This window comes from Chelonoidis abingdonii, chromosome 3, assembly GCF_003597395.2.
Source record: "Chelonoidis abingdonii isolate Lonesome George chromosome 3, CheloAbing_2.0, whole genome shotgun sequence".
NCBI classification, from domain to species: Eukaryota; Metazoa; Chordata; order Testudines; family Testudinidae; genus Chelonoidis; species Chelonoidis abingdonii.
The window spans coordinates 83,600,724-83,612,747 of NC_133771.1; the positions used below are offsets into that span (position 1 = coordinate 83,600,724).

A 12,024-nucleotide genomic window follows, 5' to 3' on the forward strand; every position below is an offset into this window, starting at 1 on the left:
TAGGGTTGTGTCTGGGACCGGAGATATTGGCTAGTGTCATTCGGATGCACAATCCAATCAGTGGCTGGCCAAAAGTGCTCACTCACATAGCTGGGAGCAGCTTACATGCTAGAGGCTGTGTGTGAATAGCCCAGGAGTGGGGCTTCTCACAGCAGAGCAGGGTAAGGCTGGCTCCCAAAGTCAAGGATTGGAGTGACCTAGCAGATCACCGATCCAGATAACACCAGGAGAATGTCATAATGAGATTCCCCCAAGGACTTCAGATAGCTGCCATGGGGTCACTAACAGGCATAGGTCTGTTACAGTCAGTGCAGGGTTTAAAACCTGGAAACTGGGGCATGCCCTGCCTGGGGTAAAGTCCCTGGCGGGACCCTAACTTACTAACTACAGTGCTTAACAATTACAACTACAGTAAACAAAGCTATTTACAGCTCTAATATACAAAGCGAAGAAGGAAACCACTGACCACTTCCTAGGCAACGAAGAGAGGCTCTCCAACCACTCACCAAAGGCAGTAAGAAGGAACTGAGAGGGTGTAGAGCCAGCAACGCCTGATCTTCTGTGGCAATGGCACTCCAGAGGGCACCACAGCTGACCCAACGGATACCGCTAAGGCAAAAATCTCCAACTGTGCATGCTGGAACACACACAACTAGAATGGAATTGACATGAGCAACAATCTTGAAGAAGAATCTCCTTCCTCCCTGGCAAAGTGCCCATCCTCCCAGTGGCCCCAAACAAACCCTAGGAAGTTAGCCAGTCCCCGTGTGATGTTCATATGAGGATTTGACAGTTTTTCTACAGGTTAAAGCAATTTTTGAGGAAGATGGGAAAGGGCTCTTCCCTTTTAGCCCTGCCCCTCAAAGCTCATGTGGCCTGGGGATCCTTCCTCTGGTTGAGGAGAGCTGGAGGCATTTTTATCCAGAGGAGTCACTTAAATATGAAAGACATGACTTCCCACTGAGGAGGCTGAGCCTGCTGCTGGCCAGTGTTCCCCAGCCCACAAGTAAGCTCAGCATCTGAACCCCAATCCCTAACTCCTTCATCAGTTGGCTGCAAAGCTGCTTGACAACCAAACCGACTGAAAGAAATATCAAAAACAAAGATAAAAAGGGTGGATAAAATATTTGTGTCTATTGAGACTGGCTGTATTTTAAGCTAAGAACATCAAAGTTCTGGATACCGTCATATTCTTGAGATCATCCATATTCATTTTCGGTGCACCATCTCTGCTGTAATTAAAGAGTCTCTAGCAGCATTTCCACCCAAACTCTTCTCTGAAAACTTCCTATAGAAGTTCATGCTAGACAAACTTTTTTCTTAGTAATCTTCTACACACCAAAATAACCCAATCCCCCACCCAATCCTCCCGACTTAGTATAGGTGCAAACATTTAGGAGTTACAAATTTCATATGCTCCTTTAACTCACATATTTTTATTGTTTAGAAAATAAGTGTTGCAGTCTTGTCCCTAACATATATCAAGTCCTCTGACTATCTACAGTATTTTCTTTTAAGAAGGTAATGCTGTCCAGTTATTGGCATTTGACAATAAGCTACCATAAAACTGGCATAACCTTTTTCATGTCTTTAAGTTTGTCTTGATTGCTGATAATGCTAGTACAGGGGTCAGCAACCTCTGGCACATGGCTCGCCAGGTTAAGCACCCTGGCGGGCCAGGCTACTTTGTTTACCTGCCACATCGGCAGGTTCAGCCGATCATGGCTCCCACTGGCTGCAGTTCGCTGCTCCAGGCCAATGGGGGCTGCGGGAAGCCACAGCCAGCACATCTCTCATCCCACACCGCTTCCTGCAGCCCCCTTTGGCTTGGAACAGCGAACTGCGGCCAGTGGGAGCTGCGATCAGCCGAACCTGCCAACACGGCAGGTAAACAAACTGGCCTGCCAGGGTCCTTACCCTGGCGAGTCACATGCCAGAGGTTGCCAACCCCTGTGCTAGTACCACACAACACTCATTGATCTTATACCTAGCAACGGTGATTTTACCAGATCTGTATCTTTATAACCGGTTTAAGTACTTATACAAGAGATGGCAATGACTCCAAAAGGAGCTCTTATTGTCTACAAGGTAAATAAAGGTTTTTACAAAACTCAAACAGTGAATTTATATGGTAAATTACCTCCATTCCAATAGGAGTCAGCGTGATTTACTGCATACATAATGTGAGACGTAAAATGTATTTAACATATATTTACATAAACTGGTAACTATGGCTCACCTCAATGAGAATTTTTAATATGCACAAAACAAAAACCACAAGACACACTGAAGTAGCATTAAAAATTGAATTTAAAACCACAAAAACAAGTGTTGTGTTTTGGCATTGCAAGAGCTTCAGAATAGTGTAAAAACAGATGATATACCATAGGCACAGGCTGATTCAAGGACACTCTTAGGCTTAACTTCACTGCCGATACTAGGACAATGATCACAGCAAAATTCACAGAGTGAGTTTAAGCTAGATTCCAACTATTATCCAATCTCATTATTTGTCATATTCTAGTCTCCACATTCTGTCATCTTAAATTGTTACATAGACTGTCGTATCTGCCATTATGCTCTTTGATGATGAATACAGTTTTTTATTGTGTGACAAATACATTGATTTTATTTATTCATGTGCTCACACTATAGGTGGAGCTGGTAGTGCCACCTATTATTAAGGCTGCCCAACACTTCCCATTATGAGAGATCCTTTTTTCAGTTACTTATAATTTTGCCAAACTATAACTTTTTGGGCTGAAATTTCCCATACTAGGTGTCTCCCTCAGTAGAACTACTTTGGAAACTTTAGCCAAAACGGTGCAGCTGTTTCCAAGAACAAAACTAGGGAAAAATACATTATTTTGGCCATGTTTAAAAATTCTAGTGATTTTTTTTTTTTTAAGATGCTTTAGAATCCCCATGCATTAGAGCAGAGACTTGAAATTTGGCAGAAGGATGGCCTTTGTGTCAAATCTATACATTTTGCCAAACTCTTGTGGGAAACAGAATGTGATCATGTAATTAAAAATTGCATCATAATGCATACACATAAAGGGGCCAAATATAGGTTGCATGGGAAACTTAATTCTGGCCTTTCCTAACTTTTGAGTGCTTGACTTTGCAACTTTAATGTTCTTTTAAAATGGTTTTCTCTGTCTAAAATATAAGCAGACACATACATTCATGCAGACACAAAAAACTATGTGTATTAACTTCATTTAGAAATTACAAATTTAATAACTATGGTGTTGGGTACAAATGATATTGGGTCAAATTTTCAAATATTCCCATTCACTTTCGGTGGGATTTAGGCTCCTAAGTGGCTTAGAAAAATGGGACTTGACCGATTTTGAAAATGGTACTCAATAAGCAAATAAAATTTCAAACTAGTCTGTTGCTTAAAACTGAATTTAACTTGAGAGAGAGCCAAAGTAAAAACACAACCATTCAAAATCCTGGCCAATAACTAAAACTACAATCTATGCCTTTTTTTTTTTTTTTTTAAGGAGAATAAATAAAACTTGGCATCTTTATCTAGAAGCCACTAACACAGGTATATTGTGGTATAATTCTCTGAAAGTAAAGGGTGTTGATAGTTTTCAGAATTCCATCGAAACAAGCTTCTTGCTTTTGCCATGTCTACAGTGTCCCTGGATGTTCGAGACCGTCTATTCAAGGCAGTCGCTGAACTTCAGGCTTAACAGCAGAGGGTAGTTCAAAGACATCATCTTCACCGCTTTCTTCTATTGGTTTCATTTTTGCCGAAGTTCTCATATAAGGAGATGTGCGGCCTGACACAATTTCAAAGAGAAGAAAAAAGTTAAACTGAAGAATGCACCCCCGTGATACAGACTCATTGTGATAAAGATACAGCAAATCTGTAAAGAATTTATATTTTCTCAGTTAAAAGTCAATTAATTTGACGTCTGTACTATAGCATCAGAAAATCATGGATGCCAGGTAAAGGGGACAGGAATCATTATAATATTTTAGGGCCAAATGCTACTGTCCATACTCAGGAAAACTCCTTCTGTGTCAATGGGAGTTTTCTGCACTTCCTACTCAGGGAACTGTGTTTCCGATAGGTATTTTTCTTACTGCTGTATTCATCCACAAATTGGTCCAAAGAAATAGAAGGCTGACTTAAGCACAGAAGGTATCTTTGAGCATTAGCCTCAGGATACGAAGTCATGACAAAATTCTTAAGTTTACTCAGGCAGATCTCAGCCGGAGTAACTGATCATAGCTCCACACTGTCTCATAAGCAACAACATGGGATAAAACATACTGAGGGGTAAGATGTAACTCCCACTGCATAAACAACTGTAATGAAAACCACGTATGTTATGTTATTAACAAATGTAGGGCTAAATAATATGCACCATGTAACCAATGACTGAAATTGGTTCACTGCTCTAGCAGTAGGTAGTAGCCTTTAGGCAAAGCAGCAATGAATAAAACCCTCTAAAGCAGAGCACGCAGAAGAGCACAATCAGTTGGAAGTTAATGGGCACATAGCCTGAGAATGGACTTCGAGATTGGAGTCTATATGAGTACATAATGTGGAGGGGATTTAGTTTCATAACTCTCCTTAACTCTCGTCTGACATGTAAATCTCTGTCTTCCAATCTGAAAATTGTATTTAACTCTCTGTCGTCTCTCAGTTCCCTAAGAGTTCAGCAGTCCTGCATTCATAACTGGTGCAGGCTTTGGACTGGTAGAGTTTATAAACAGCCTGCATATGATGACTGAAAACAGTATGAAAATCTTTGAAGTGTTAAAATATTATCCTAGAAGAAAAACAGTAAAAGACAAACAGTCATGCCAGCCAGATGCTATTTCTATATATGCAGATAAGAAAAACATTTCCCTTCAAGAATCTTTGCAGCCATAACATATGGTTAGTATACTGACATTCTTATTACACAAACTACTTAAACTTCAATCCATCAACTATGTAATAATTAATAATGTTTTATTTTTATTACCATGGCACCTAGGAGCCCTAGTCATGGACCAGGACCCCATGGTGCTTCGTGCTGTACAAAGACAGAGGAGAAAGATGGTCTCTGTCCCGAGGAGCTTATAATTCAAGTATATGCTTTGCATTTCTGTGTTCAGATTTAAAAATTACACTCATGCAAACACTGGAAGGTATTAATTAGCGCTTTTAGAATACCACATGAAGTAAATGTATTATGCAGTACTTTATTTCCCCCCCAAATATTTACAAACTATTTAAATTACTCAGCTGGCTTTATACAGAGATTAGTCTGTATAAAACCTCCTACTAAACTATATCCCCTAAGTCCTGAACCCACCGACCTGGATTCCACCACGTGAGGGTCATCCTGTCCTCATTACCCGGCCCGCCTACTCTAATCATGGCTATGTGTAACCCATTATATGAGCGATGTACCCTCACTGCTCCCCTACTGTATCTTGACCCCACCCACCGTACACCCCGCATTGGGGACACTACAGACTGTATATATTATATGCTAACCAATAACCAAATACCAGCGTCCCCTATACTCTGTATGTTACCCCCAATGACTAATAACTGACGCATCAAACTCTGTATATCATCTTTATTTAAATATTCTCTAATAAACATTTAAATCTGTTAAATACAGGGACTACAAAGGCCTTGTTTTCAGATACTTATTTTTGTGAGTAAAAATTGCAAGTGCAGGTTAGGCCACTTAGGATACATATATACTGCAATGAAAACGCCACAGCAATGAGTCTCCAAGCCCAGGTCCACTGACAGGGACTGGCACGATGGGGCTAAAAATAGTAGTGTAGACATTACTGCTCAGGCTGCAGTGCAGGCTCTGAGATCCTCACTTCTCACTGGGCTCCGGAGCCCGGGCTCCAGCACAAGTGGAAACATCTACACTGCTATGTTGAGCCCTGTAGCGTGACCCTGAGTCAGCTGACCTGGGCTCTGAGACTTGCTGCCTTTTCTTTTCTTTTTTTTTCAGTGTAGACATACCTTGAGATGTTTAAATCTGAGATCTGTGGGTGAAATTATGGATTTAGATATCTAAATACCTAAATAGCGGGCACAAATTACACCCATTAAAATTGAGGCCTGAAAATGGAGGCCTAAAGTTTCAATTTCATTTTTAGATGTTACTAGTAGTTGTTAATAATTTTGAGGGTGATATGAGCAAAGATGATTTTCCTTTGTTCAGAAGAGCCCACGTCTCTTCATAGTAGTCAGAAGCATGGTGGCACAAGCCTGCTGAACAGAGTTGGCAGTATGTTCTCAGACTGTAAATTTCTTCTGCACCCCAGAAGATGACTTTTGAAAATGCCAGCAGGTGCTTAACCCGCAGCTCTGTCCCAGGCCCCACCCCACCCTTCCCCCAAGGCCCCTCCCTGCCCTGCATCTTCCCACCCAGTTCTGCCCCCTCCCTCGAGTGTGCCACATCCTCGCTCCTGCCTCCTCTCCCCCTCAGCCTCCTTGCTTCCTCCAAATGGTGAAAAGCCATGCAGGCATGCCTCTATCCTTTGTTAGAAGGACATACAAAAGCCTGAATGAGCCTCAAACCTGGGCCTCCAATACAGTAGTCTATTGCATTGCCTCCAGTTCCTAAGTTTAAATGCTTATAAAAAAGGTATTTCTTGTGAAACCCAATCCTGCTTTTAACCACAAGCTGGATATAACATTGAACATACTGAGTAATACCAATGAAAGTATTATTGAAAAGAAATCCTCAAACTATCTTCCTCCTTAGCTTAGACTTTAGAGCAGGGTAGGCAACCTATGGCACGTGTGCCAAAGGCAGCAAGCGAGCTGATTTTCATTGGCACTCACACTGTCCGGTTCCTGGCCATCTGTCCTGGGTGCTCTGCATTTTAATTTAATTTTAAATGAAGCTTCTTAAACATTTTAAAATCCTTATTTACTTTACATACAACAATAGTTTAGTTATATATTATAGACTTATAGAAAGAGACCTTCTAAAAACGTTAAAATGTATTACTGGCACACGAAACCTTAAATCAGAGTCAATAAATGGAAACTTGGCACAGCACTTCTGAAAGATTGCCATCCCCTGCTTTAGAGGGTTCAAATACAGAATTTGTAGAGACCAGCAACACTCCTGAGTGAGCTAAACCAGATACTAGTTGTTTTTTTTTAAAGAGACTCCGTCACCCTGCATATTAATTATTGCTAACCATTAGGCTTATTTTACAGCAATAACACTGAAACACCAGCCAAGATAAAATTAGCTGAAATTATTTGTCTGCTCCAACTCATTTTTTGCACTTACTTACATTTTTAAAAAAAAGTACTGCACAGTTTCATTTACTAACAACTTGTGCACAGATGCATTGTGCATTTCAAGTACAAGTACAAACCTGGCATAAGCAAACTTCATTTTAATACCTTTTTGAGGATGTTGGGTTAATACGTGATGTTATCAACAGAAAACATCATGCTGCAAGTGACCCACTCCGTAAGTATTATAGAAATCTTGTTGGTTATTTCCTTAACATAAAAGCAGAGAGTTAGTTTTATGGTTTTAGTTATTTAAACTTAAAACACAATTTATTAGTACATGAGCAGATTGGTTCTATTAGCAAGAATGTTTTCCCTCTTTCTTTTATAAAACTTTGATAAAGTCTTTATGTGGATTTCTTTTTAGAAACGTATTAGAGAATTTATATTTTTAGAGCACAGCAGCAAAGCCATAACTTACAAAAAAAAATTCCTTCAACTCATTCAAAAGATGAAGTTCTAGTTTTTACAAGTGTATTCCAGTAAGTTCACGAAACTTAGAAGAGTAGGATTTTTCTACATTGTAGCAGTCAAAAATAATCAGATCTTTGTACTGGGAAGCTTTTGTCTACACAAGAACTGGTCACATAAGAGATTATAATTTACGCAGAGCCTTATCCAGATAAGCTCCCTTTTATTGTTTTCTGCTGTGGCAGAAAACACTTGCTTTTCACTTGATGCCCTCCTCTAGATAATCTGTTGGGGGTTTTGCTACTGTTCTTTGTTTTTACTAAAAAAATGTACATTGGTTTACGCTCTAGGCTGCAGCTGGAAGCGGAGCTCAATATTGGTACATTTATGCCACAATTGGAGGCATACTGCACTGGCATACATCATTGGACTAGTCTGAAAAGCAATTATTGAATATGCTGCATCTACGGGTGCAACAGGACTATCTGAAACAGACGTGGAAAGCTAAATGTCCACCTTTTTGTTCAGATTGCTTTTGGGACCTGAGGGACAGAAAGCCATGGCTAAATCTTCTATCTCAATACTTACATTCCGGCAATGCTAACCTGTGACAGTGAAACTGTGTCATATAGACAGTGTTATATAGGGGTAACAGACTGCCCAGCTGTCTAGGCAAAGAATTTAATTCCATGGAAGCACTGCATATCAATGAGACAGCTAATCTCCTAGCTCAGACACTTTGTTAACTAACACAAAGAAATCTTGTTGAGAGAAACAAAGAGATGGAATAGTAGGAATACAATAGAGAAGAGGACCAAGTATTATTAAGCTCAGGTTTATCATAAATGAGGATTAATATTATTTCTGAAAATTGCAGGCCTTTAGATTAGTTTCTCCCAATGTTGAAATACTGGAGTAAGTACTCTGAAGCTGTTAGCTGGAAGTGAGGTTCTCTTCCAAGCTGCCCATGACTGTCTCCCAATTGCACAAATATAATCAATCAGTTTCCTACATAGGAAAGAGAGGAAGCTGTATGTGGGAGAGCTCAGACATTAATGTCACCCAAAGTGACAGGACATTTCTGGAAAACCAGGACTTTCTGGAAAAAAGATCATAGGAAAATTAAGAAACTGAAACCTGACCTGCCGCTAATCCCCCAAAATGACATCTTGTCAGTCGCCCTCTAACAATCAGGGTGAAACACTCCTAGGGCTTGTGCTCCTATAACTGTGATGACAATATATATCATTGGCAAAAAGTAGAAAGAAAAGGACTCTCCAAATCTGGAGGCTTGAATAAGAATTGTAAAGGAGACAGTGGAGAATGGATAATTAAGTGCCTTAGGGTTAAATAAAAATTGTCATCTTTTTTTTTTACATATTAGAAAGAGATAAATTTAGTATTGGTGGACCACTGACAAGTTCTTATATATTAAGATCCGAACAGCTAAACAGTGAGATCATGAGCGCCACAATAGTTAATTCTGTATGACCCCATTAAACTAAGAGCCTGTGCTGGCTGGGTTAGGACATGTACTTTTTTTTTTTTTCCCCCAAAATCTGATTTCAGGTTAAAATTATTACTAAAGTTTATTTAAATTAAGTTGGAGACAAAAGGAAAGTATTGAAATGAACACATATAACCCAAGCAGACGTGATAAATTATTTTGGGTGAATGTAAATATTGCAGTATGAGAGGAGCCTATTTTACTAAACAAAATTGGTTAGATTCTATATGTTGAAAACAAGTAATATAGTATGATCATGGAATCTGATGATTAAAAGAAATTGTTCTTAATAAAAAAATCTGGATCCAAAGTGTGTATTTGGAAAAAAGCAAAGAAATTCTTGATTTGTGTGTGTGCCAGAAGAAGTGACAGTCTACTCTAGTGCCCACATAATTTAGGGATTTGGGCTCGCCTGTGATAGTGAACGTGAAAGTAACCACACAGTTGTGGGCAGGTCAGCATAACATAGCAAGACTTTGTGTCTTCAAAACAGCTCCAATAAACTTCCTATAGTTCTACATGTAACACGGAGAAAAAAGTCAAATTAAATTGAGTTATTTAAAAGATTTCTATAAGGTGTAAGATCCTGATGCAAAAACACAGAGCTTGATCCTGGCTTTCCCCGTTCCACCTACTTTGTGCTGCTCGAGGGGTTCGGAGCAGATGGAAAAACAGTTTCCCATGTGGCACTTTGCAGGCATTGGTAGCTCTGTGTCACATCCCCCTCTAGCTGGCAAGAAAGGGTATGGTGGAAGGAAAGAACATGACCAGCGTGCTGCTGTGCTCTGGCAATTCCTGGACAGCAGAATTATCAGTAGTATTTAAGTGCTTTAGGATATGTTTACACTACAAAAAAACCCAAAACCCATTGGCAGCGAGACTCAGACCCTGGATCAACTGACTCAGGCTTGCGCTGTGAATGCTCAAGCTGGAGCCTGAGATCCAAGACCCTCCCTTCCTGCTGGGCTTCAGAACCCTGGCTCCACCCTTAGATTGAATCTCTGCATTGCTATTTTTCGTCCCACAGCACGAGCCCAAGTCAGTAAACCTGGGTTCTGAGACTCACTGCCTTGGGTGGACAAACCCTTGGAGACCTAATCATGGACCAGGGCCCCCTTGTTGTTAAGTGCTGGACAAACAGAGAACAAAAAGATGGTCCCTGACAATGACTCTTCATAGGCATTACCAGACAGCACAACGTAGAACAGCCCTGAGGCTGCTCTAAATTGCACTGCGAGCCAAACCAGCCCCAGTATCAAAGAGTTTGTAAAGGTAACAGAAAACCACCATTGCCCACGCTGCACCAAGTTCTATCCAGTGCAGCTTAGATGCAGCTAGAGGCTGTAGCCCCTGTGTACACGATTCATGTATTATTTATACACTGGATTAAATTACTGAAACTTTCAGTGTTGTTTACACATGTGATGTGCCTCCCTTTCTCAAATATTATATCTGTTTGATATTATAGATCTCAGACATTATAATATAGGTCATTATTTCTAGTATTAGTAACACTCCCTAATTTTTAAATGAAGTCGATTCAGTTGCCATCCAAAGCCACTATACAACGTCTCAACTTCTCTACAGCTTATACAAAACCTCCTTTTATTTACAGCAACACATAAATGGCCCAAAACTTGCTCCCACTGAGGTCAATAGAAGTTCTGCAATTGTCCTTAATGGACCACAAGGCTGGGCCCAAGATTTGCTTCACTTTTTTTGAGGACTCACGAAGAGAGGAAGCAGTGGAGGATCCACGAAGAAACTGCTGCAAGCCATCTTCACTGTCACTGGAACTAGCCATGCTGTTTCTCATCTGCATCACCGAGAGCTGTGAGCAAAGGCTGGGCTGCTGCTCCATTTTTTTGGAAGTCTGAAATAAAAGGTTTTAATATTATACCTACATTTTAAAGTAAGAAACAAAAGCGAATCTTCCTCCATCGCAGACTCTTTGGGCTAAAGTATGGCTGTTAAAGTCAGAGGTGAGCTGAGGCAATGGGTTTCAGAGGTGCAGTTCCTATGCCTTATGCATTAGTAGCTGCAGGCAGTCCATGCAAGTGAGACTGAGGAAAGCATAATGATTCTCAGGGGTGGCTCTATGTATTTTGCAGCCTCAAGCACGGCAGGCAGGCAGCTTTCAGCTGCATGCCTGCGAGAGATCCGCCGGTCCTGCACCTTCGGCGTACCCACCAAATTGCCACCAAAACTGCAGGACCCACAGACCTCCTGCAGATGTGCTGCCAAAAGCCGCCTGCCTGCTGCCCTCACAGCGACCAGCAGGCCGCCCCCCGCAGCTTGCCGCCCCTGGCACTCGCTTGGTGCGCTGGTGCCTGGAGCCGCCCCTGACGATTATCCAGTGAGAGAAGTGAGCTTGATTCATTGCTCCAGAGGCAAAACGGGAAGTGAGCTTGGAAGAGACACTTACTATACTTTTAAAAACCATGGAAATGCAATGTTAAAGAGAAGAGTATGCTGCATTCATTCATATTCCTCACACCGCTGTGAATAACAAACTCTAAAACTCCATTAAGATTTCAGTTCCATCTCCGACAGATAACAAAAAAGCAGCCAATACCCTAACTTTATCCAACTTGTACTCCAACATCAAACCTCAACAGCCACTTCATACACTGTTGTGGCTAGATAAGCACATTGGACTGTTGCATGCTGCAAATATTTGGAAAGAGAATCCATTCTGCCCCACGTGCCACTATGAGAACCATGAGAAAGTCAAGAGAAACAAACTCTATCTATTACTTTATCCAGCATTCATACTGTATTTTCAGTCTTAATGTGTATTCGTGTT

At 40.8% G+C, this 12,024-nt stretch overlaps 1 protein-coding gene across 2 annotated transcripts in view; it reads right to left on the reverse strand.

Annotated features, from left to right (window-relative positions):
* Positions 1-1,742: 1,742 nt before the first annotated feature.
* Positions 1,743-12,024, reverse strand: part of POPDC1 (popeye domain cAMP effector 1) — a 37,248-nt gene continuing 26,966 nt past the window's right edge. Inside the window, exons 6-7 of one of the 2 annotated variants that reach the window (XM_032783576.2) lie at positions 10,950-11,091; positions 1,743-3,797 (exon numbers count right to left, since the gene is read on the reverse strand). In XM_032783576.2, coding sequence (XP_032639467.1) covers positions 3,679-3,797; positions 10,950-11,091 — 261 coding nt within the window. In that variant the 3' untranslated portion in view covers positions 1,743-3,678. Of the gene's footprint in view, positions 3,798-7,426; positions 7,511-10,949; positions 11,092-12,024 lie in introns of those variants that run through there. The other variant, XM_032783577.2, reaches the window with a different exon arrangement.